The 26,600-nt window shown below is 43.5% G+C and overlaps 2 protein-coding genes across 5 annotated transcripts in view; one reads left to right on the top strand and one right to left on the bottom strand.

Moving 5' to 3' along the window:
* Positions 1 to 20,626, bottom strand: part of LOC129853248 (kynurenine 3-monooxygenase-like) — a 36,258-nt gene extending 15,632 nt beyond the window's left edge. The window contains exons 1-8 of one of the 3 annotated variants that reach the window (XM_055919094.1): positions 20,367 to 20,626; positions 19,722 to 19,791; positions 18,370 to 18,467; positions 15,456 to 15,545; positions 7,552 to 7,600; positions 2,331 to 2,418; positions 1,639 to 1,804; positions 933 to 1,004 (exon numbers count right to left, since the gene is read on the bottom strand). In XM_055919094.1, the coding sequence (XP_055775069.1) occupies positions 933 to 1,004; positions 1,639 to 1,804; positions 2,331 to 2,418; positions 7,552 to 7,600; positions 15,456 to 15,545; positions 18,370 to 18,467; positions 19,722 to 19,791; positions 20,367 to 20,438 (705 nt within the window). In that variant the 5' untranslated portion in view covers positions 20,439 to 20,626. The remainder of the gene's footprint in view (positions 1 to 932; positions 1,005 to 1,638; positions 1,805 to 2,330; positions 2,419 to 7,551; positions 7,601 to 15,455; positions 15,546 to 18,369; positions 18,468 to 19,721; positions 19,792 to 20,366) is intronic. The other 2 variants (XM_055919114.1, XM_055919104.1) reach the window with 2 other exon arrangements.
* A 65-nt stretch (positions 20,627 to 20,691) lies between these two features.
* Positions 20,692 to 26,600, top strand: part of LOC129853215 (insulin-degrading enzyme-like) — a 47,408-nt gene continuing 41,499 nt past the window's right edge. The window contains exons 1-2 of one of the 2 annotated variants that reach the window (XM_055919014.1): positions 20,692 to 20,781; positions 21,001 to 21,108. In XM_055919014.1, the coding sequence (XP_055774989.1) occupies positions 21,080 to 21,108 (29 nt within the window). In that variant the 5' untranslated portion in view covers positions 20,692 to 20,781; positions 21,001 to 21,079. Of the gene's footprint in view, positions 20,782 to 21,000; positions 21,109 to 25,563; positions 25,713 to 26,600 lie in introns of those variants that run through there. The other variant, XM_055919004.1, reaches the window with a different exon arrangement.

The following is a 26,600-nucleotide window of genomic DNA, read 5'->3' as shown; positions in this document are numbered from 1 at the left end:
AAGCGTGAATGTCTGACTGAAAACGTTTAAGACGCTGCTTTGAGCCACAGCTCATTGTAGCTACGTTAAATATAATCACATCATTGTTTCCTCGAGGCGGCGTGGTATCGAGAATCCTCATGTCCAAGTGAAGAATCTTGTAGTGTGTGACGCACTGTCTGTGCCACATTGTTTAGTGCGAGCACCACTACAATGGCAAGTAAAAAAATTAAATACAGGAAAGAAGGTTGTTTAAGGTGAGAGGCTCAGTGATGTTAGGCCTTTGAAAGTCGTGTAACATACACCCGGCTTAAATGAAATAATGGATTTATTCAAATATACGCCCACCCACATCTGCACACCAGTATTACCACTCGTCTCCGGTATGCTGGCATGCGCACGGTATAATGCCCACGGCACATGCAGGCAAGAATGTTGTTAAAATGGGCCTCTTTGTAAGGGGGTTAAATAAAAAGCCGCATGAGGCCTCCCGAGTGGCGCAGCGGTCTAAGGCGTCACTACAGATCCGGGTTCGATCCGGGGCTGTCAACCGGGAGACCCACGAGGCGACGTACAATTAGCCCAGCGTCGTCCGGGTTAGGTTCGGCTGGGGTGTCCTTGTGTCATCGCACTCTAGCGACTTCTGTGCGGCTGGATTCTGGGTTAAGCGAGCAGTGTGTCAAGAAGCAGTGTCGTGTTTCGGGAAGACGCATTGTTCTCGACCTTCGCCTCTCCCGAGTCCGTAGGGGAGTTGCAGCGATGGGGCAAGACTAATAAAAAGCACTATATCTCTTTAGAGCCATTTTCTTATACTGTATTCACTTCACAAAAGCACGTCTCCAACATGTTTAAACTTACCTACCTTCTATTATCAAGTTCAGCACATGATAATGAAGCTGAGAGGATAGATATTAGACGAGGGTAAACAAACACAGTGTTCTATTTATACTCACCAGGTTGGGCAGAGCAATCATCATGAATGTGTTGCGTGGCCATATGTGCAGATAATTAGGCTTCATGGCAAACTGGGAGCAAAGTAAAAGAAATGACGGCATTATAACAGTATAAAGAAGGTAAACACATTATATACAACAGACACAGTAGCATTGCATTGACCAAAAGTTGATCAACAAACGAGATGACACCTGATGCCCTATGCAATACTATGCTGATACAATGAACATTCTCTGATGAAGGTTGACTGACAGATAAGATAAGTTATTAAAATAAATGTTCATCTGACTGGTAGTGTGCAGAGAATTTTTCCTCTTGATACAATGAACTATAAAAACATATCAGTTCAGATTTAGGTTCAAATAGTATTTTATTTCAAATACTTGTCGTGTTTGATTGAGCCTGACTGGTGTGGCGGATGGGACTATAGCATTGGTTCCATTGCACCAGGAAAGCTCATTGAAGCGTAGCTTAAGTATTTGAAAGAACATTTAAAACTATTTGAAACATTTATTTTAATAAATGCATTCAAAAAATGTCTTTGAGTAGGAGTTCTGATCTAGGATCAGGTCCCCTCTGTCCATATAATTTTATTCATTATTATCTAAAAGGCGAAACTGATCCTAGCACTGCTACTCCGAGACTGTCTTTGAATATGGCCCCTGATCTGATCCTGTGCCATGTTCTGAGCATCAGAGGACCAACCTCTCCATTGATGGGGGGCATGGTGAGCTCCAGGTACCCATGGGGGATGTAGGTCTGACTGAAGTTGAAACGGCTCTGACGGAGGAACTGTTTCCGAATGGCAGAGAATGCTCCATCGCACCCCACAATCAAGTCTGCCAGGATCTCCTCCTTTGCACCATCAGCCCTAAGACACAACATCAACATCATTGAATTAAATGTGATAATTTAAAAACTTCAATGTCAATAAAGTTGTCCGTTTATAATTCATTTTAAATAGCTAGAATGTTTGTGAATAAGCCCTAAATTAATAATTCACTGTGTGACAGTGCTAATTCTCACAGCGGTAGGGAGGTTTTACAGCTAATTTGGTTGTAATTTGTATGACACAATTACCTCAAGGCCACCCAATTACATACCAATAAAAAAAGTAATGCATAGAGGCTTAAAAGAAAACACGTATATTATGACCCTATGACACATATGGTGTTGGACACACACACTAGGCCACATGCAATTAAATGCAGAAACACACAGAGTCCAACCAAAAACAATAAAACAAGAACAAGGCAACTTTAGAGAGCACTTTATAAAGAGAGAGATATATATATATATATATAGAGAGAGAACGTGAGTGAGTGTGTGAGTGTGTGTGTGTGTGTGTGTGTGTGTGTGTGTGTGTGTGTCCGTCTGTGTGATTACTAACTATTTACCTGAGAAAGGTCATCGCCCCTGTTTCAGTGCTCCAGTTGAGTAGTTTGTGGGCGAAGTTCAGCTTTGTGGTTGAATACGTCTCTGCCGCTGCAGTTACAGAACAACGCATTACCAAAACAGACTTATATGACACAGTAAACATTGGGCGAAACCTTACAAAAAAGGGGGAGGGGGCACGGATCGACTACATTTTAAGCAACAAGGCACGAGGGGATGAGGTATATGGCCAATATACTATGGCTAAGGGCTGTTCTTAGTGGGGGTTGGGGGACCATTTTTTGTTAATTCCGTGCAATTCTACACATTTTGCAATGGGGCGGAGAGAAGATTTCACAATTTTATAACAGATTTCATGCAATTCTACACATTTTGCAATAGTGTGGAGAGAAATGTTTGCAGTTTTTAATTTGATATTTGAGTGAGACTGACCAAAAAAAATCTACTGTGGCTGCCATCGACTACGATAACAAGTTTAGATTGCTAAATTAGTGTAGCGACCAGCTATCTAAAAAAATGTAAGCCGACATGGGCTAATTGACTGACTATCAGTGACTGACATAACAAGAGAAAAACTGCTGATTCACAACCAAATTTCTAAATTGCACCTTGTGTATTCTACTATTCTAGCTGGCAACAGTAAGTTCAGACCCAGACTGATCAAAGGGCCTTCAAAAGGAGGGATGCTGCCAGTTGCCCATCCCTGATATGGACTATTAGAAAACCCATAAGAGAAACCCCTATGTGTCTCATTAGTCAGACAAATCATGCTCTCACTAATCTATTATCTCTACCCCAAGGCTGTGGAGCTTCATTTAACATATTATTAGGCCCAAAAAAATACCTTACATTTCAAGTTTTATTAGTTGTTTGTACAGGATACACATGGTATACACCGTCCAACACCGTGGATTGATGGCAGCATTCGCGCAAAACTGAAAGCGCGAACCACTGCTTTTAATCAGGGCAAGGTGACCGGAAACATGACCGAATACAAACAGTGTAGCTATTCCTTCCACAAGGCAATCAAACAGACTAAGCGTCAGTATAGAGACAAAGTAGAGTCGCAATTCAACGGCTCAGACAGGAGAGGAATGTGGCAGGGTCTACAGTCAATCACGGACTACAAAAGGAAAACCCGCCCCATCGCGGACTACGATGTCTTGCTCCCAGACAAACTAAACAACTTCTTTGCTCGCTTTGAGGACAACACAGTGCCACTGACACGTCCCGCTACCAAAACCTGCGGGCTCTCCTTCACTGCAGCCAACATGAGTAAAACATTTAAACGTGTTAACCCTCGCAAGGCTGCCGGCCCAGACGGTATCCCCAGCCGCGTCCTCAGAGCATGCGCAGACCAGCTGGCTGGTGTGTTTACGACATATTCAAATCAATCTTTATCCCAGAATGCTCTTCCCACATGCTTCCAGAGGGCCACCATTGTTTCTCTTCCCAAGAAAGCGAAGTTAACTGAGCTAAATGACTATCGCCCCGTAGCACTCACTTCCATCATCATGAAGTGCTTTGAGAGACTAGTAAAGGCCCATATCACCTCCACCCTACCTGACACCCTACACCGACTTGAATTTGCTTACCGCCCCAATAGGTCCACAGACGACGCAATCACACTGCACACTGCACTAACCCATCTGGACAAGAGGAATACCTATGTAAGAATGCTGTTCATCGACTATAGCTCAGCATTTAACACCATAGTACCCTGGGTCTCGACCCCGCCCTGTGCAACTGGGTCCTGGACTTCCTGACGGGCCGCCCCCCAGGTGGTGAGCGTAGGTAACAACATCTCCACCCCACTGATCCTCAACACTGGGGCCCCACAAGGGTGCGTTCTCAGCCCTCTCCTGTACTCCCTTTTCACCCATGACTGCGTGGCCATGCACGCCTCCAACTCAATCATCAAGTTTGCAGAAAACACTACAGTGGTAGGCTTGATTACCAACAACGACGAGACGGCCTACAGGGAGGAGGTGAGGGCCCTCGGAGTGTGGTGTCAGGAAAATAACCTCACACTCAACGTCAACAAAACAAAGGAGATGATTGTGGACTTCAGGAAACAGCAGAGGGAGCAGCCCCCTATCCACATCGACGGGACAGTAGGACAGTGGAAAGTTTTAAGTTCCTCGGCGTACAAGCTGAAATGGTCCACCAACACAGACAGCGTTGTGAAGAAGGCGCAGCAGCGCCTCTTCAACCTCAGGAGGCTGAAGAAATTCGGCTTGTCACCAAAAGCACTCACAAACCTTTACAGATGCACAATTGTGAGCATCCTGTCGGGGCTGTATCACCGCCTGGTACGGCAACTGTTCCGCCCACAACCGTAAGGCTCTCCAGAGGGTAGTGAGGTCTGCACAACGCATCACCGGGGGCAAACCACCTGCCCTCCAGGACACCTACACCACCCGATGTCACAGGAAGGCCAAAAAGATCATCAAAGACAACAACCACCCGAGCCACTGTCTGTTCACCCCGCTATCATCCAGAAGGCGAGGTCAGTACAGGTGCATCAAAGCGGGGACCGAGAGATTGAAAAACAGCTTCTATCTCAAGGCCATCAGACTGTTAAACAGCCATCACCAACATTGAGTGGCTGCTGCCAACATGCTGTCTAATCTCTAGCCACTTTAATAATGTAAAAATGTATGTAATAAATGTATCACTAGCCACTTTAAACAATGCCACTTTATATAATGTTTACATACCCTACATTACTCATCTCATATGTATATACTGTACTCTATACCATTCGGCCATCGCTCAATCATATATTTTTATGTACATATTCTTATTCATTCCTTTACACTTGTGTGTATAAGGTAGTTGTTGTGAAATTGTTAGGTTAGAGTACTTGTTAGATATTACTGCATGGTCGGAACTAGAAGCACAAGCATTTCGCTACACTCGCATTAACATCTGTTACCATGTGTATGTGACAAATAAAATTTGATTTGAACAAAATTCTTACTTGCATGTTCGTTCTCGACAATGCAACAACAATAAGAAATATTACATAAGAATACAAACAAAGTAAATGGCTCAGTAGAATAGAATAAACATTTTAGCATAAGTTTAACAAAGGAAGGCACAATTTATAGTCCAATATTTACATGTTTTTTGGGGAAAGGAGAGATTGGGGAAAGTATTTAAATTGTACAGTATTTAACGTCTAAGGCTTCATGCACTTTAATGAGAACCATGAAAATACGTTAAACCCAGGGGAAATCTATATATTATAGATTGTATTAAAATTATTTTTTAAACGTCAGTGGTTAAGTGGAAAGAAAGAGACACGTCTCTATTTAACCTTAAACTTTACAGATGGTTTTAAGACAGTACTTTTAACAAGCACATCAAATCAAACTTTATTTGCCACATGCGCCAAATACAAGTGTATACTTTACCGTGTAATGATTACTTATTTAACCAACAGTGCAGTTCAAGAAGAAGAAATTATTTACCAAGTAGACTAAAATGAAAAAGTAATAATAAAAAGTAACACAATAAGAATAACGAGGCTATATATAGGGGGCACCTGTACCGAGTCAGTGTGCAGGGGTACAGGCTAGTTGAGGTCATCTGTACATGAAGGTGGGGGGGGGGGGTCAATGTAAATTGTCCGGTAGCAGTTTTTATGAATTGGGGGTAGAAGCTGTTGAGGAGCCTTTTGATCCTAGACTTGGCGCTCCTGTTACCGTGTGGTAGCAGAGAAAACAGTCTAAAAATTGGGTGACTGGGGCTTTCCTCTGACACCGCCTATTATATAGGTCCTGGGTGGCAGGAAGCTTGGCCTCAGTGATGTACTGGGCCGTACGCACTACCCTCTGTAGTGCTTTACGATCAGTTGCCATACCAGGCGGTGATGCAACCGGTCAGGATTCTTTCGATGGTGCAGCTGTAGAACCTTTTGAGGATCTGGGGCCCCATGCCAAAACTTTTCAGTCTCCTGAGGGGGCAAAAAGGTTTTGTCATGCCCTCTTCACGACTGTCTTGGTATGTTTGGACCATGATAGTTCGTTGGTGGAACTTGAAACTCTCGACCCGCTCCACTACAGCCCCGTCGATGTTAATGGGGGCCTGTTCGGCCCGCCTTTCCCTGTATTCCACGATCAGCTCCTTTGTTTTGCTCACATTGAGGGAGGTTGTTGTCCTGGCACCACACTGCCAGTTCTCTGACCTTCTCCCTATAGGCCATCTCATCGTTGTCGGTAATCAGGCGAGAGAAACTATTCATATCATCTTAATAATCCAATTATTTTATTGTAGAAATGGCAGATTGACATCAGGTAGATAATACAAGATTAACCTATTTGCCATTCAAGATGAATGGATAAGCATACTGCATTTCAATAAGCACATACAATATTGAGAATCGGATGTGCTCTCCAGAGCCCTATACTTAGTTAGCGAGGTAACTTTCGGTTAACTCTGAGTTCAACTCTGGATAACCGGTACCACGAAAATGGCTCACCTTTTAGCCAGGTAAATTTCTATGGCAACGAATCCTTTAGCACCAACATGCTCCCGGGCAGGCTAACTTCGACCAATGAAATCAGATTCCTTCGTCTCGCAAAGATTGCGTCATCATCCCCTTCATTTGAAGACGACGACTGATAAAATATTTTCTTAATCACATGTTTTGTTGTGTGTTAAAAAATGATAATGTTAAAATATATTTCACATTACACATTTAGTAATGACATAATGCATTTGAAACTTCACGCACATAAAACTTGTGAATAACTTAATATCATTATTTTATCGATAGGAGTGGGGGAAAAAGGTGCTTGTGCATTCATAAGCACACCAAAGACGGCGTTAACAGTAAGTAATACAATAAAGACGCACTTCAACAAGCCTATTTAAAACCATAGCCTGCTGAATTTGCAAGCTAACTTTTCTTTCATTTTGATTTCGGCACAAATTACAAATGTGGCACTGACTCGCCCATAGATTGATGTTTCAGCATTGCCTCAATGAAGAGTCTGGCGTTCGACTAGGTATGTGCGACATCCAGGCGCAGTTCCAAGCCTGCTAGAGTTAGCGGCAGGCGGACAAGCAATAGCCACTGTTGTAGTATGAATGACACCTAAACTGGAATGTAAATCTAAGTAAAGCTGGCTAGCTTTAGAAAACCCAGAGTAGATCTTTCTTCAATAGAAGTATACCCCTCAGGCGTTATGGGAATAAGGATTTTCATTCTCCTACCTGACAACAGTTCTTTGTTGAGGTTGGCTCTGTCGACAGACAGGATGTACTGAAAAGAGAACAGGCTGTTACAGTACCTCTCAACTACACAGAATAATGTGACGCTGTAACACTGACACTACCACTTTTTTGGTATGAAAATGTCAACAATGAATACATTTCAAATACATTGAGAAGCAATGCTCGGGAGTCTTAAAACATTCAGTGACTGAAATGTGAGTGGGATCGGGGGGGAATTACTGAGTTGATAGCTAGAGTAAGCTTTGGTTCAATTCATCTTTTGAAGTGTTGAGTGGATGGGATAATTGATTTAGCGGAACATCCATCGGAAGGGCCCTTTTTTATCTTGTCCTTTCTACTTGAACAATTGGGTAGAATAAAATACCTCTTTCCCACGGAATAAATAAATACTTCTCGAATTAGCAACCATGTCTTCTCCCTCCACCCCTCTATCCATCACCACTCTTGTAAGAGCTGTCGCTTTCCTCATCCTCAGATGAGGTGAGGAGAGAAGGATCTTCAGACCAATATGCGGAGTCAGGGAAATATGCCATCTTTATTTATAACGAAAACTGATGACACGAAACAAAACACTTTAACAAACTACAAAATAAGAAAACGACGTACACGCAACCTGAACATAAACTTACATGGACAAACGTAAACTCACGAACAGGAACGGACATCGAAACATACGAACAGCCAAACAGCTCCAAAAGTGAATACATCTAACATAACGAAGACATCACAGGAGACAATCACCCACAAACAAACAGTGAGAAATGCCCTACCTAAATATGACTCTTGATTAGAGGAAAATGCAAACCACCTGCCTCTAATCAAGAGCCATACCAGGCAAACCGAAACCAACATAGAAACAGATAACATAGACTGCCCACCCAAAACACATGCCCTGACCAAAAACACATAAAAACTAACATAAATAGGTCAGGACTGTTACAGTACCCCCCCCCCAAGGTGCGAACGCCGGGCGCACCAGCACAAAGTCCAGGGGAGGGTCCGGGTGGGCAGTTGACCACGGTGGTGGTTCCGGTTCAGGACGCTGTCCCCATACCACCATAGTCACTCCCCTCTTCTTTCTACCCCTTCTAATGCCCACCCTAACACTACCTTCCCCTAAATAAACAGCTAGCACCAGGACAAGGGGCAGCACCGGGACAAGGGGTAGCACCGGGACAAGGGGCAGCACCAGAACAAGGGGCAGCACCAGGATAAGGACCATCACTGGAATAAGGGGCAGCACCGGGACAAGGGGCAGCACCGGGACAAGGGGCAGCACCGGGACAAGGGGCAGCACCGGGACAAGGGGCAGCACCGGGACAAGGGGCAGCACCGGGACAAGGGGCAGCACCGGGACAAGGGGCAGCACCGGGACAAGGGGCAGCACCGGGACAAGGGGCAGCACCGGGACAAGGGGCAGCACCGGGACAAGGGGCAACACCGGGACAAGGGGCAACACCGGGACAAGGGGCAGATCCCGGCTGAAGGACTCTGGCAGGTCCTGTTTGGACGGCTCTGGCAGGTCCATGCAGGCTGACGGCTCTCGACGCTCATGGCAGACTGACGGCTCTCGACGCTCATGGCAGGCTGACGGCTCTCTACGGTCATGGCAGGCTGACGGCTCTCGACGCTCATGGCAGGCTGACGGCTCACGACGCTCATGGCTCTCTGACGGCTCTGGCTGCTCATGGCTCTCTGACGGCTCTGGCTGCTCATGGCTCTCTGACGGCTCTGGCTGCTCATGGCTCTCTGACGGCTCTGGCTGCTCATGGCTCTCTGACGGCTCTGGCTGCTCATGGCTCTCTGACGGCTCTGACTGCTCATGGCTCTCTGGCGGCTCTGACTGCTCATGGCTCTCTGGCGGCTCTGGCAGATCCTGTCTGGTTGGCGGCTCTGGCAGATCCTGTCTGGTTGGCGGCTCTGGCAGATCCTGTCTGGTTGGCGGCTCTGGCAGATCCTGTCTGGCGGGCGGCTCTAGCGGCTCCTGTCTGGCTGACGGCTCTAGCGGCTCCTGTCTGGCGGATGGCTCTGTAGGCTCATGGCAGACGGGCGGCTTTGCAGGCTCATGGCAGACGGGCGGCTTTGCAGGCTCCTGGCAGACGGATGGCTCAGATGGCGCTGGGGAGACGGATGGCTCAGATGGCGCTGGGGAGACGGATGGCTCAGATGGCGCTGGGGAGACGGATGGCTCAGATGGCGCTGGGGAGACGGATGGCTCTGGCCGGATACGGCGCACTGTAGACCTGGTGCGTGGTGCCGGAACTGGAGGCACCGGGCTAATGATAAGCACCTTCCTACTAGTGCGTGGAGCAGGGACAGGGCACACTGAACTCTCAAAGCGTACTCTATACCTGGTGCGTGGTACCGGCACTGGTGGCACCTGGCTGAGGGCACGCACCTCAGGACTAGTACGGGGAGAAGTGACAGTGTGTACAGGACTTAGGAGACGCACAGGTGGCTTAGTGCGTGGGGCCGGAACTGGAGGCACTGAACTGGATACACGCACTATAGGGAGAGTGCGTGGAGGAGGAACAGGGCTCTGGAAATGCACTGGTAGCCTAGTGCGTAATGTAGGCACTGTAGGTACTAGGCTGGGGCGGGGAGGTGGCGCCGGAAATACCGGACCGTGCAGGCGTACTGGCTCTCTTGAGCATTGAGCCTGCCCAACCTTACCTGGTTGAATGCTCCCGGTCGCCCTGCCAGTGCGGCGAGGTGGAATAGCCCGCACTGGGCTATGCAGGCGAACCGGGGAAACCATGCGTAAGGCAGGTGCCATGTATGCCGGCCCGAGGAGACGCACTGGAGACCAGACGCGTTGAGCCGGCCTCATGACACCTGGCTCAATGACCAATCTAGCCCTACCAGTGCGGGGAGGTGGAATAACCCGCACTGGGCTATGCACACGTACAGGAGACACCGTGCGCTCTACTGCGTAACACGGTGTCTGCCCGTACTCCCGCTCTCCACGGTTAGCCTGGGAAGTGGGCGCAGGTCTCCTACCTGCCCTTGGCCCACTACCCTTTAGCCCCCCCCCAAGAAATTTTTGGGAGTTACTCACGGGCTTTTTCGGCTTCCGTGCAAGACGAGTCCCCTCATAATTCCGGTTACGAGCTTGATTCTCCGGCTTCCATCCACGTCTCCTAGCTGCCTCCTCATACCAGCGCCGCTCCGCCTTCGCTGCTTCCAATTCCTCCTTTGGACGGCGATATTCCCCTGGTTGAGCCCAAGGTCCTCTACCGTCCAAAATCTCCTCCCAAGTCCAAAAGTCCTTATTGCTCCGTCGATTTTTCCCATACCGCTTGGTCTCTGTATTTTGGTGGGTGATTCTGTAATAGCTGTCGCTTTCCTCATCCTCAGATGAGGTGAGGAGAGAAGGATCTTCAGACCAATTTGCGGAGTCAGGGAAATATGCCATCATTATTAATAACGAAAACTGATGACACGAAACAAAACACTTTAACAAACTACAAAATAAGAAAACGACGTACACGCAACCTGAACATAAACTTACATGGACAAACGTAAACTCACGAACAGGAACGGACATCGAAACATACGAACAGCCAAACAGCTCCAAAAGTGAATACATCTAACATAACGAAGACATCACAGGAGACAATCACCCACAAACAAACAGTGAGAAATGCCCTACCTAAATATGACTCTTGATTAGAGGAAAATGCAAACCACCTGCCTCTAATCAAGAGCCATACCAGGCAAACCGAAACCAACATAGAAACAGATAACATAGACTGCCCACCCAAAACACATGCCCTGACCAAAAACACATAAAAACTAACATAAATAGGTCAGGACTGTTACAACTCTCTGCCTAGCCGACCTCCCCTAATTATATTCCATAACTTTTTTTAAATGCCTGATCGTGCCTTCTCTCTTGTTATTCACTTTCTCCTCATCTACATTTTTCCCCCTAACATCCTGTCTTCCCACTTCTCTTAATGACAGAGGGATTACTGAGTTTAGTGGGCTACTATGAAGATATTTGCCTAAATATAGTTCCTCTTTAAAGACAGAATAGAACAGAGGTTAAACGCCTTTCAAAAACACGACTCCCAAACAGCTCTGTGTAGACAATAGGGCTCCCCTCCATCATCATATTGCATGGTACCTGGCCTGAGCTGAGCATCACCTTTAATATGGGGTGGAATTACAGCTCATGTCGTCTATCATAGGTACAGAACCAAACAGAAACATGTGACAATGTTGGGAAGTTTACATCACACAGGACAAGACAGGTGTTCAAATATTATAATTTCAAAAACTTTAGCTGTGCTTGATTTAGCTTGCTTGTTGAAATGTTACCAATAAAACATTCAGAAATGCAAACGTCGCCCACCTGGCACTCCAGGCAGTCTGAGTCAAACGCTTAAAGCATCTGAAAAAGTGCAAATTCTATTTGAACTAATGTCTACAATGGTCACGGTGGGCTGGTGTACATTTTAGTGTTGTCTGAAGTCATAAAGTTTGTAATAGACGAAAAAGCTTCCTCTCAAGCTAAAATAAATAACACTTACCTGTGGGGTGACAGGTACATTGTGCTTTGTTTCAGGTCTGTATTATGACCCTCCTTGACCTCAGCAGCCAACTGTGACCAGCACAGACATGAGTTCAAATACTAGTTGTACTCTTTCAAATACTTTAAGCATTTGCTTTAGTCTGCATGGAGTGCCAAGTAGGCAGGTTTTGCACTTTGGCAATTTTTCTATTGGTTCCATTTCACAAAGCAAGCTCAATCAAACACAGCTGAAGTATTTGAAATGATAGTATTTGACCACAGGTCTGGTTACATCTAAAATTAACACCTATTAACAAAATTAACAATGATTGGTTTAAAGATGTAATGCGCAGTAAGGGGAAAAGCACCACTGCTGCCCCATGGCTGTTGTTATTGTTTGATGAAGCAGAGCTGGGGAGCATCCCGCATTGTTGTAAGAAAGTGCAGTACATATGCTGCTGTTCTATCACACGTGCAATGACGTCAGAGCGAGAGAAAAAAACGATGTTATTGTAATATCGCAAACGGACGTGGCAGTTTCACCATTAAAGATTCCAGCTTTAACTGATTATTCACACTGTGAGAACCTACAGTACCAGTCAAAAGTTTGGACACACCTACTCATTCAAGGGTTTTTCTTTATTATTTTTTCTACATTGTAGAATAATAGTGAAGACATCAAAACTATGAAATAACATACATGTCGTAATCATGTAGTAACCAAAACAGTGTTAAACAAATCAAAACGTATTTTAGATTCTTCAAAGTAGCCACCTTTTGCCTTGATGACAGATTTGCAAACTCTTGGCATTCTCTTAACCAGCTTCACCTGGAATGCGTTTCCAGCAGTCTTGAAGGAGCTCTCACATATACTGAGCACTTGTTGACTGCTTTTCCTTCACTCTGCGGTCCAACTCAGCCCAAACCATCTCAATTGGGTTGAGGTCGGGTGATTGTGGAGGCCAGGTCATCTGATGCAGCACCCCATCACTCTCATTCTTGGTGAAATAGCCCTTACACAGCCTAAAGGTGTGTTGGGTCATTGTCCTGTTGAAAAACAAATGATTGTCCCACTAAGCGCAAACCAGATGGGATGGTGTATCGCTGCAGAATGCTGTGGTAGCCATGCTGGTGTGCCTTGAATTCTAAATAAATCTGACAGTTTCACCAGCAAAACACCCCCACACTTCCTCCGCCATGCTTCACAGTGGGAACCACACATGCGGAGATCTGTTTACCTACTCTGCATCTCACAAAGACACGGGGGTTGGAACCAAAAATCAAAAATTTGGACTCATCAGACCAAAGGACAGATTTCCACCAGTCTAATGTCCATTGCTCGAGTTTCTTGGCCCAAGCAAGTCTCTTCTTCTTATTGGTGTCCTTTAGTCGTGGTTTCTTTGCAGCAATTTGTCCATGAAGTCCTGATTCACGCGGTCTCTTCTGAACAGTTGATGTTTAGATGCGTCTGTTACTTGAACTCTGTGAAGCATTTATTTGGGCTGCAATTTCTGAGGCTTGTAACTCTAATGAACTTATCCTTCCTTTCCTGTGGCGGCCCTCGTGAGAGCCAGTTTCAACATAGCGCTTGAGGGTTTTTGCGACTGCACTTGAAGAAACTTGACGGACCTTTATGTCTTAAAGTAATGACTAGTTAAATAAAGGTTAAATAAAAATAAATAAAAATTATTTGAGCTTTTCTTGCCATAATATGGACTTGATCTTTTACCAAATAGGGCTATCTTCTGTATACCACCCCTACCTTGTCACAACACAACTGATTGGCTCAAACACATTAAGAAGGAAAGAAATTCAACAAATTAACTTTTAACAAGGCACACCTGTTAATTGAAATGCATTCCAGGTGACTACCTCATGAAGCTGGTTAAGAGAACTCCAAGAGTCTGCAAAGCTGTCATCAAGGCAAAGGGTGGCAATTTGAAGAATCTAAAATATATTTAGATTTGTTTAACACTTTTTAGGTTACTACATGATTCCATATGTGTTATCTCATAGTTGATGTCTTCACTAGTATTCTACAATGTAGAAAATAGTAACAATATAGAAAAACCCTGGAATGAGAAGGTGTGTCAACTTTTGACTGGTACTGTAAAACAGGTGTTAATTTGAAATGAACTGAAATCAAGTATTCTGGGATTTAAATAAAGGCCTGCTTTGTTTAGGGGATTTTTGAGATGATGAATCACACAAACCTCATTCCCTTTGCTCCTTGTTGCAAAGAAGTGTAATGATTAACAGAGTCCCTTCGGGATGGAAGAGGTCCTGTTGATTCAGTAAATCTGAGGCCATTGACCGTTGTTTGTGTCTCAATGCACTTTCTATGATGAAAGACTGCCAAAGTGGTGAAGTGACATTTGCATCTCTTGCCTTCGCAACCATGTTTTTTATGGTTGCAATGGCAAGGGACGCAAATGCCACTCCAATTCAAGAATGACCCATAATCAACTATTATTATAACAGCACTCAGCACAGATTCCACCACTTTGGCACTCTTTAACTGTTTATGTATTGAACTGTTTATCAATGATTAAACATAATGCAAGTCCTTTATACAGCACATTTTTTATGCATTGCTTGAAGTACTTAGGGCAAGAAAATTGGTTTGTCCCAGTAGTGATGCGTGGCGTTAAAAAGTGACATATTTTGGAGATTTAGAGATATAAATCTATTATTTTCAATGTTAGAAAGTAAACAAAAAAAGTATTTCATATGTTGCATAGAAAGAACAGACATCTAGAAAAAGTGCCATGCCCAAATTAATTACAATTCAAGAACGACCATTATGCTACAGATATCTACGAGAGCTGTGTATTTGATCTGCACATGTGCAAGCACGAGAAACGCAAGCTTCCGTCTTTTGCGCGAGTGAAGTGAGTTCGGAAAAACTGAAAGCATGCATCTTAGAAATAGTTTTCACATACAAACTTGATATGTCCGAACTCAGAATCAAATAGTTTTCACAAAATGAACATGGTCGCTGTGTTAGAACGTGTGTTTTGATTGCTGATTTTCTACATTTATCAAAGTCCCATCAGGTAGTCCGATTTCAGATGTGTCCATGTAAATAGGATTATTAGGGGAATCGTTCTTCTTGCAAAGCATGTAAACGTTTAAATCAAACTATTATATTAATCTGACTATTCATATTAATCGTATCATTTTGTGCATGTAACCGTACTCAATGATGTATTTAAGAAACTAATTATACATAAATCATACAAAAGGCTGACAGACTACTGTGCTACAAGATAATGGTCATACTTTGTCTTACTTGTAGAATTAATTCTTAATCTATCGAATGGGAGTTACAGTGTGGTGTGTGTAGGCGTTGCAGCAGCAGAGTTACCTGGCCTTTCTTGCCATAAGGAATGGGGGACTGTGTCCCATTCAAAGAGTGGATCATTCTGGAATGCATGGGGATTCCTTTGGAGACAATCTAGAGAAGAAATCAAACTGGTCAGATTTGCTCATGGAATTACATTGTCAGTGTATCGACAATAACACGATGAAGACAAACGTATTGAAAAAGGAATCCAGCACTAAATCAAATCAAACGTTGTTACATGCGCCAAAATGCTTACTTATACAAGCCCTTAACCAACAATGCAGTTCAAGAAAGAGTTAAGAAAATATTTACCAAATAAACAAAAGTAAAAAATCATAAAAAGAAACAATAAAATAACATTAACGAGGCTATATGCACAGGGGGTACCGGTACCGAGTCAATTTGCAGGGATACAGGTTAGTTGAGGTAATTTGTAGGTAGTGGTAAAGTGACAGCATACTGTAGATAATAAACAGCGATTGTGTTTGGGGGGGGGGGGGGGGGGGGGTCATTGTAAATAGTCCAGGTGGCCATTTGATTAATTGTTCAGCAGTCTTATGGCTTGGGGGTAGAAGCTGTTAAGGAGCCTGTTAGTCCTAAACTTGACGCTTGCCGTACGGTAGCAGAGAGAACAGTCTATGGGTGACTGGAGTCTTTGACAATTTTTGGGGGAATTTCCATTGACATAACCTAGTATTTGGGTCCTGGATGGCAGGAATCTTGGCCCCAGTGTGGAGTGCGATTGAGACTGCAGATTTGTTGGGGCGGTATGCGAATTGGAGTGGGTCTAGGATATCCGGGATGATGCTGTTGATGTGAGCCATGACCAGCCTTTCAAAGAACTTCATGGCTACCAACGTGAGTGCTACAGGGCGGTAATCATTTCGGCAGGTTACCTTCGCTTCCTTGGGTACAGGGACTATGCTGGTCTGCTTGAAACATGTAGGTGTTACAGACTCGGTCAGGGAGAGGTTGAATAGGTCAGTGAAGACACTTGCCAGTTGGTCCGCGCATGCTTTGAGTACACGCCCTGGTAATCCGTCTGGCCCCGCGGCTTTGTGAATGTTGACCCGTTTAAAGGTCTTGCTCACATCGGCTACCGAGAGCGTTATCACAAAGTCGTCAAGAACAGCTGGTGCTCTCATGCATGCTTCACTAGGCACCTTACGTCTGGGTTTCCCTTTGTAGTTCGTAATAGTTTTCAAGACCTGCCACATCCGATGAGCGTCAGAGCCGGTGTAGTAGGATTCAGTCTTAATCCTGCATTGATGCTTTGCTTGTTTGATGGCTCGTCTGAGGGCATGGAGGGATTTCTTATAAGCGTCCGGATTAGTATCCCGCTTCTTGAAAGCGGCAGCTCTAGCCTTTAGCTCGATGCAGGTGTTGCCTGTAATCCATGGCTTCTGGTTGGGATATGTACATACGGTCACTGTGGGGACGACATCGTCGATGCACTTATTGATGAAGCCAATGACTGAGGTGGTATACTCCTCAATGCCATTGGATGAATCCCGGAACATATTCCAGTCTGTGCTAGCAAAACAGTCCTGTAGCGTAGCATCCACGTCATCTGACCACTTCCGTATTGAGCGAGTCACTGGTACTTCCTGCTTTAGTTTTTGCTTGTAAGCAGGAGGATATAATTATGTTCAGATTTGCCAAATGGAGGGCGAGGGAAAGCTTTGTATGCATCTCTGTGTGTGGAGTAAAGGTGGTCTAGAGTTTTTTCCTCTGGTTGCACATGTGACATGCTGGTAGAAATGAGGTAAAATGGATTTAAGTTTGACTGCATTAAAGTCCCCGGCCACTAGGAGCGCCGCTTCTGGATGAGCATTTTCTTGTTTGCTTATTGTCTAATACAGCTCGTTGAGTGCGGTCTTAGTGCCAGCATTGGTTTGTGATGATAAATAGACGGCTACGAATAATATAGATGAGAACTCTCTTGGTAGATAGTGTGGTCTACAGCTTATCAAAGGGTACTCTACCTCGGGCGAGTAATACCTTGAGACTTCTTTAATATTAGACATTGCTCACCAGCTGTTATTGACAAATAGACACATACCCACACCCCTCGTCTTACTAAACGTAGCTTCTCTGTCCTGCCGATGCATAGAAAATCCCGCCAGGTCTATATTATCCGTGTCGTCGTTCAGCCACGACTCGTGAAACATAAGATATTACAGTTTTTAATGTCCCGTTGGTAGGATGGTCTTGATCGTATATCATTCATTTTGTTTTCCAATGATTGCATGTTGGCCAATAGAAAAGATGGTAGTGGAGGTTCATTCACTCGCCTACAAATTCTCAGAAGGCAGCCCAACCTCCGCCCCCTTTTTCTCCGTCTTTTCTTCACCAAATAACGGGGATTTGGGCCCGTTCCCGATAAAGCAGTATATCCTTTACATCAGACTCATTAAAGAAAAAACATTTGTCCAGTTTGAGGTGAGTAATTGCTGTTCTGATGTTCAGAAGTTATTTTTGGTCATAAGAGATGGTAGCAGCAACATTATGTACAAAATAAGTTACAAAATAAGTTACAAACAACGTGAAAAAACAAACAAAATAGCACAATGGTTAGGAGCCCGTCAAACATTAGCCATCTCCTCCGGCGCCATTATAGTTCTCTAGCAACAACAATTGGCAAAATATTTAAAGCACATCTATTCGTTCAGCCATAGTTCAGGAAAGTGGATATTCTTGGCTCTAAATATGGACTACCTAACTTCATTCTGTCCTCATCATAACTGCCCTTGAAGGTTAACTTGAAAAGCTGGTGAAGCCCAGGCCGCACTTTGAATATTTCATCATTATGAATACAGTAAAATAACAACAAAGAGCAACTGCCTGGTTCCGTTTTCATTGCTTACGTGCTGTTGAGACTAGGAATTCAATTTCCCACAGTTGTAGCCAAGAAGGACAAAACAGGACAACATACCGTGTCTTCCATTCCAACTTGTTTCAATGCCTGGCGACCCCTGTGAGATAGAGCTAGATTGATGCTTCTTCCCTTGACTATTTTGGCTTGGCGGATATCTGGTCAGGATCAGACATGGAGAGATCAAACATTCAGGTATGATGATACTCAAGTCTAACATACACAAGCTACTAGTCAATCCAAATGTAATTTCACTGCATCTGATGAATGCTTGTGAAACCAGTGTCATATGCCAAATACATGTTTAGATTGCTGTTTGATTGCTACCAGGACAGAAGCCATCCCAGCTAGCACAGTGGATCTGGGACGATTCTGGCTGAGCGTCGGGGCACTCGGCTGAGAGTCAGACTCGGCCGACGTCATGTGGCCCAAGTATGGGCCGCCTTCGGCAGTATTACTTATGGCTAGGATGTGGGGATTGAGTCCGGGGCCGATTCCGGTGTGAGTTATCTGGCCCAAATGTATTACTTGGGGCTCGGGCCGATTGGGGCTACTCTCTGGCATATGATTACACTGGATGCATTATGTAATTAACATTTCATTATTTATTTTTCCTTATTCTCTCATTGTTTCTGTGACCCAAAAATTAAATGATCATTTAAATGGAATTCTTAAAGAGTCCTTTGTAGTATTTTAGTATTTTGATACATTGTGCAAGGCAATTGATAAGCATTAAAAACTTCGTGGATGGAGCCTCCTGAGTGGCTAAGACATTGCAGTGCAAACTGCATTGATACAGATGCTGGTACGAGAACCGTACCGGCCGCGACCGGGAGACCCATGAGGCGACGCACAATTGGCCCAGAGTCGTCCGAGTTAGGGGAGGGTTTGGCCGGCCGGGATTTCCTTGTCCCATCGCGCTATAGCGACTCCTGTGGTGGGCCAGGCGCATGCACGCTGACACAGTCACCAGGTGTATGGTGTTTCCTCCGAAAACAAAATGTTTTTTTTTGTGGATGGGTATAATTTGTATGTATAAAATTTAGAATAGTAATATTTCAAATTTCTAAAATCGGCTAATTTTGTGTACATTTAAATTTGCATCGGGCCGCTTCTGGGGGGATTCTGGAAAGATGCCGGCAAAGTCGGCCGATTCTGGGCAGTCATTCATTTTGATTCCGGGCCGAGTCAGACACCCGATTCCGGACCGATTCAATCAGTTTCGGCCCACCAGAAGAGTGCCGCTTCTGGGCCAATTCCTCATTGCTAGCGGGGATTGTGCTTTGTTGTTAGGAATATTGTAATGACTAATGCCTGCATGCAGTGCATACTTCCAAAAATAGATGCAGACTACTTTGTAGCTGTTCAAAATAAGAGGAAGCACTTTATATGTTGTGTAATCAAGTGTTTACCTTCTCGAGATTCAAAGACCTCTACTTGAAAACCTCTTTTTGCAAAGTAGCAGGCATTCAAGGCGCCGACCTGAGAGAGGGTTGATTGAGTCTGTTAAAGGCTTGCATGTTTTTGCATTAGTTTATGGTGCAGGCAGCATCTATTTTCATTTTTATCACTTGTGATAAAAATGGAAATGGATTTTAAAAAATGTACATGGTTGCTGCATAGCAATATCAAAGGAAGAGATCAAAACAGTCATGTTGACCCTAGGGCACTTTGCTTTGTCAATGGTATGCTACAACAGGGACGAGTAGTTTAAGGTGTCAATTACTGTTAGGCTTTACTCTTCCTTACATGATGTTGCTTTAAGAGGCCTACAAGGAAAAGTATAACAAATGATACTGTTTGTTTACAACCAAAATACTGTTAGCTCAGACCTGCCTTTTTCACTATCAACCATTTTGAGACAATGGGGCCATCTGCAGTTTAGCAAATTGGCAAAGCCAAAAATGGTCCTATAACCTCAAGAAAATAAGGCTCCGATTACACTTAAATAGATTACACAGATTAGATAACCTTGTCACAACATGAAAAATGTTTCATAACAGCAAATATCAGCAGCCTGTTTATACATTATTCACACTTCCATTTTGACTTCTTACCAAACCACCTCCCACCACAGCCACCACTTTTTTCTTGCTGGTTGATTTGCTGTCATTGGTTGAATAATCCATTGTAGTTTATGTCGTTATACTGGAGTCTTGCAGGGTCCGTTTTGCCTTTCAGTGATCTTGGACACTGAAATAAATTACTACCTGAGCCGATGAAATTAAAACGTTTTTACTGTGACACTCAGGGTTTTGAGGGAGGCGCGACCCGGATCTCATAAATGTCATCCTCGTAGTGGTTGGTTCGCTTTTCCTCACAATGCAAACAAAACAGAGAGATAGTTCAGAGTTGAGGAATTTCCCATGAGTAGCTGAAGCGCACACAGCGCGCAGAGAAACAGAAAGATTACAAGAGCCGCTGGATTTTACACACCTTTTACTAGGAACTGCTGTGTGAATGATCTGATAGGTGATTATGTCGTAGTAAAAAAAATCATCACTTCAATTAAAACATGTCTGTGGTCCAGAGTTAGTCGTTTTTCGCTAATCAATCTTGTGAAACAAAAGAGCATAGATCCCTAATGATGCCTATACTGACATTAGGAGAAGTTACACTTACTCTGAAATTCAACCATTGGCTGCTGGTTTAATTTAAATTGCTCATGCTGTATTATGATTATTATTTCAGAGACAAAAGAAAAAAGATCCACAGAGACTAGGCCTACATTCAACTGCTGCGCATTCGCCCATCGCTGGGATCGATAAATATGAGTCTGTTGTTCCCTCTACTGGTCATGTAAGCATAAAGCACACACAAACATTTCAGGGATAGGAACAATTATTTTTCGATTCGTATGGGTTAAAACATTTCTCAAACTATTTGACTTTAGATGTTATAAAGGATACTGTTTCAATAGGCCAGTGATTATGAAACCTCTCCTCGTTGACCCCAGAGGTTTCACAATTTTGTTGTAGCCCTTAATTAACTCACCTGATTTTTCAACGTCCTGAATGCACACAAAAATTCCCCAGAACATGCGTGCGCCAGTTCATGCGAAAGTTGGCATTTATAAAAAGTGAAATTGACGTGAGAATGTGCTTATCCTCCTGCAAACTTCAGACCATGCGTATGCAGTTTCTAGTGGTTTAAGTATTGCGTTTCAAGAAGGAAAAAGTGGCTTGTAGTAACCTTGTGCAAATGAGGAATGTACACTGAGTGTATAAAAAACGGACATAGACTGACCAGCTATGATCCTTTTGATGTAAAATCCACGCCAATCAGTGTAGATGAAGGGGAGGAGACAGGTTAAAGAAGGATTTTTAAGCATTGATACAATTGCCAGAGGGTGTATGGGCAAGACAAACGATTGAAGTGCTTTTGAACGGGGTACGGTAGTATGTGGTGCCAGGCGCACCGGTTTGAGTGTGTCAAGAACTGTAATGCTAATGCGTTTTTCACGCTCAACAGTTCTGTGAGTATCAAGAATGGTCCACCACCCAGAGGACATCCAGCCAAATTGACACAACTGTGATAAGCATTGACGTCAACATGGGCCAGCATCCCTGTAGAACGATTTCGACACCTTGTAGCCTACGAATTGAGTCTATTCTGATGACAAAAAAGCGGGGTGCAAACAAGATGCAATCATTTGGCGTTAATGAGAAGAACGAAAATCGATTTATTTTATCTTTGCATTCTAAAATAATTAGAAATAACCATCTATTTCCTATTATTTTATTTTCATGGTCATTGCAGACTAAATTCATCACCTTTTCTGACCGCTGTGAAGCAGGCAAGTACTTCCGTGTCACAAATTTTTGCCATCTTTCAGAATAAAAGTTCTGTCCTGTATACTTTGTAAATGAATTATTAGGGCGGAAATGATGGAAAATTTGCACAATTATCGATATATTGTATACTAGTTAAAATCCAAAGAGTAATTAAAAATATTGTCATTAATTATCAGATATTGTCATTAATTTGTTTATTTTTTCAAGACTAAATGGTCAACAATGTTTTTTGTGTGTGTACTCCCAATCATTTATTGCACTGTACAAAATGATATGTACGTTGTGTCGCAGCAGTAAAAGCGAACAAGGGAACCAACGCCCCTCTGTCTCAGTATGTGTAGCCCATGTATCTGACGCTGTCTGGACCTAAATATTATAACATGTAGTAGCATTTGATTGATTGATGCCAGAAAGGATTATTTAGCCTCCCTTGAAAGATAAATAAATAAAACAATTAGCCAATCAGCGTTGAGCTTGTCCTGCTGCAGCAAACGCTCCCCAAGGGAGGCCAGTTTGGATTTGGCTTCAGACCAATCAAATCACTTTCTTTGCAAACAGTCATTTTCAGAGAGTCTGTTTCTGGTCTGCTTAAGTTGATGTCCAGCAGTAACTAGCTTGTTAAATTGGCCCTTTCCTAAGCCATGGATGGAGATGGAGATTAGGACTTGTCGTTTTGACTTAGTTCTCTGTACAGGCCAAGGAGTATGACGGCGATTCTAATTTAATCATAGATTAATATGTTTTGCCACTGGCCTGAGACACTAAAGTTCAATATGTAGCCTAGACGTAGCCTAGTAGCGTAGCACCCGTATTATCGGCATATTCAACAGCGTTTGAGAAATATATTACCTTCAACAGTGTTATCTTGTGATAACCCCCCCTTTTTTGCCATCAGAATGGATAGCCACATATTTAGCAACATTGATTGGACAACATTTTTTGTTGCCATCTTAAAGTTTGTTTTTTGACTGTATTAAACTAAGCATATATATATCCTTGTTTATTTGATGATGTTTAAGTTGAAATGGTGCTGGAATAGCAGTGCTCCCGTTGTCTTTGTGCTGACTTGCGGTAACTCTGTGGTTTTAAATCAGTACTTGTTCAGTAAACTGTCAAAAACATTAACTTGCTTGACCATGCTGCAGGTGATAACTGTTTGTATGTGATATATGCTTTGTGGACTTCACCGGTTTTGTGATGAAACAAACGTATGTGTAGTTGCATTTATTCGACCACTGTGTGACTGTCTTTTTGTTGTCACGGCCTTATTGTATATCACAGTGGGGTATGAACCGATAAGTTATAGAGCAAACAACGCAATTATGACAACATAGTTTGTAATAAGGCTTTTTTACTGGCTTTGCTTGGCTTCCTCAGTGATTTTACCCATGCACCGCTACTGCTCAGGAGTAGTTCTAGTTTCCAAATCCAGAGTTTACACCCAGTGTCGCTGCTCATTTGGCGACCCTTATAGAGTGACTCATCAACTTAAATCCAATATTTTTTTTCATATTGCATATTGTACCATAGAAAATTATCTGTACGTTGTGTCGCTGTAAAAGGGGGGTATTTTATACTCAGGAGAACTTCAGCTTTCCAAATCCACAGAGTTTACACCGAGAGGAGCGTCGCCAATCATCTGTTATTCTTGCTACACTAAATGACCAAACATATGTGGACACCTCCTCGTCGAACATCTCATTCCAAAATCATGGGCATTAATGAAGTTGGTCCCCCTTTGCTGTAGAACTTTGAGCCATCATGTAACAGTAAAAAAATAAATATTTTCATTTGAAGTTTGTTGTTTCAAATTTAGTTTTTTTGCAGAATTATTATTGAATTAAGATCATACTTTTCTGCTACCTGCTGTGGTTCTGAACTGTTATACATTACTAAAAGTATGTGCTTGTCAAACATCTCATTCCAAAATCATGGGCATTAATTTGGAGCTGGTCCCCCCTTTGCTGCTGTAACTAGATATTGGACCATTGCTGCGGGGACTCCATTCAGCCACAAGAGCATTAGTGAGGTCGGGCACTGATGTTGGGCGATTAGGCCTGGCTTGGAGCAGGTGTTCCAATATACCCCAAAGCTGTTCGATGGGCTTGAGGTCAGGGCTCTCTGCAGGCCAGTCAAGTTCTTCCACACCAATCTTGACAAACCATTTCTGTATGGACCTTGCTTTGTATACAGGGTAATTGTCATGCTATAACAGAAAAAGGCCTTCCCCAAACTGTTGCCACAAAGTTGGATGCACAGGATTGTCTAGAATGTCATTTTATGCTGTAGCGTTAAGATTTTCCTTCACTGGAATTAAGGGACCTAGCCCGAACCATGAAAAACAGTCCCAGACCATTATTCCTCCTCAACCAAACTTTACAGTTGGCACTATGCATTGGGGCAGGTAGCGTTCTCCTGGCATCCGTCAAAACCCGGTTTTGTCCGTTGGACTGCCAGATGATGAAGCGTGATATCACTCCAGAGAACGAGTTTCCACTGCTCTAGAGTCCAATGGCAGCAAACTTTACACCACTCCAGCCGACGCTTGGCATTGCACATGGTGATCTTAGGCTTGTGTGCGGCTGTTCGGCCATGGAAACCCATTTCATGAAGATCCTGACGAACAGTTCTTGTGCTGACGTTGCTTCTAGAGGGAGTTTGGAACTCAGTATGGATTGTTGCAACTGAGGACAGACGATTTTTACGCACTTCGGCAATCCCGTTCTGTGAGCTTGTGTGGCCTACCGCTTCATGTCTAAACCATTGTTGCTCTTAGATGTTTCCACTTCACAATAACAGCATTTTGTTGACCAGGACAGACATTTGACTAACTGACTTGTTGGAAATGTGGCATCATATGACAGTGCCACGTTGAGTCACTGAGCTCTTCATGGCTGTGTGCTTGATTTTATACACCTGTGTGTCTGAAATGGCTGAATCCATTCATTTGAAGGGGTGTCCACATACTTTTGTATATAGTGTAGGTCTTACTTGTTCTTGCTGGCGGGACGGAGGTGTTTTATACTCGTGAAAAAGTATTTCTCTATAGGTCTAGGCATAGTCCCCTTCAACTGGAACACTCAGTTGTTAGGGGGCTTGTTCGACAGTTCATGAGCCTGCAGATTGACTGATCTACAAAGAACCTTGCATTATACATTAATTACTGATTATTATTTGTAGATCAGTCAGTCACAATTACCCATGATACATTACGGTTTTGAGCCTCTCGAACATGGCTGGGGACTCGGCAGCAGTTAGGAAAGGAGTGGCTTGATCAAAACAGGCTGATTAATCGACTTTCTGATCTAAACATGACACATCAATCAAAACCATACTTGTCCTCATGTTGTATATGTTGTTAGTTTAAAATTAATAGTATTTTATTTTAGTAAATACCCCTGACTTCAAATAAATCACATAATTCATGATCGATTACGTGACTCTCTGGCGTCGATTGCATTTGTCTATTACAACATGGCGCCGTAAAGATCGAAGGTTTCTCTGACTGTTGTCTATCCGAAGTATGCTGCAATGTTTTAGCCGACTGGCCCAGTTTACGAGACACCGTCTGATTGCGGGGAATAGTTTGTACTTTTATCAAAGTGTTAGGTGAGTGTTAAATGTCAGATACTATCCACTTCAAAAACCCGCATGTAATGAACAAATTTACCAGATACGGTAGCTGAAACGTTACAGAATGACCCTAGTTAGCTAAAGGGCTGACTAACTAACTTAAGCATTAGCAGAAAAGCATTCACAGCTAGCTACGTATACAAGTAGAATATCAACTTTGATAGCTAACTAGAAAACCAAGGACACGTATAGTTATGCACTTAACCACTATATTTAACTACACGCTAAATATAGCTAATTTAGCTAGCTAGGACACAGGGCAGACTAGCCAGCTAACGTTAATGAGGTTAGCCAGCTAATCTATGGCGGTTTCCGGCTATCACAGTGCGGCTAGTTAACTTGCAAATCTAAACCAGCCTAGTAAAAATACGCTGTCGTTTTAAAGGGTATAACGTAATTCGGAGAAGAAAAAATATATCGTTTTGTAGCTAGCCAGCTTAGCTAGTAGGAAACATGTAGCTATCAATGCAAAACATCGCCTAACCCTAGACAGACTAGTATTACTGTTCCAGCTGTAGCCGGCAGCCGATAGTGGGCGCTAGATCTGCACTTTCGTCTAAGATTGAGTGCCCAGCCGTTAAAACACTCGTGTCCCCGGTGGGATATAGCATCCTACATTCGGTACGCCATTAAAGCTAGTTAAGGAGGAAAAGGATGCATTTGCAGCCTGAATGGAGGATGCTTTATGTACGAGCTGGTCCACGGCAATAGTATGCAACTGAACAAGAACCCAATGGTCACTCTGACAGAGCTCTAGAGTTCCTTTGTGGAGATGGGAGAATCTTCCAGAAGGCTGTCATTGTAAATAAGAAATTGTTCTTAACTGACTTAACTAGTTAAATAAAGGTAAAATATAAATAAATA

This window comes from Salvelinus fontinalis, chromosome 1 (genome assembly GCF_029448725.1).
Source record: "Salvelinus fontinalis isolate EN_2023a chromosome 1, ASM2944872v1, whole genome shotgun sequence".
Taxonomy (NCBI): Eukaryota; Metazoa; Chordata; class Actinopteri; order Salmoniformes; family Salmonidae; genus Salvelinus; species Salvelinus fontinalis.
The sequence above is the reverse complement of the archived record's forward strand: the minus strand, read 5'-3'. Positions and strand labels throughout refer to the sequence as shown.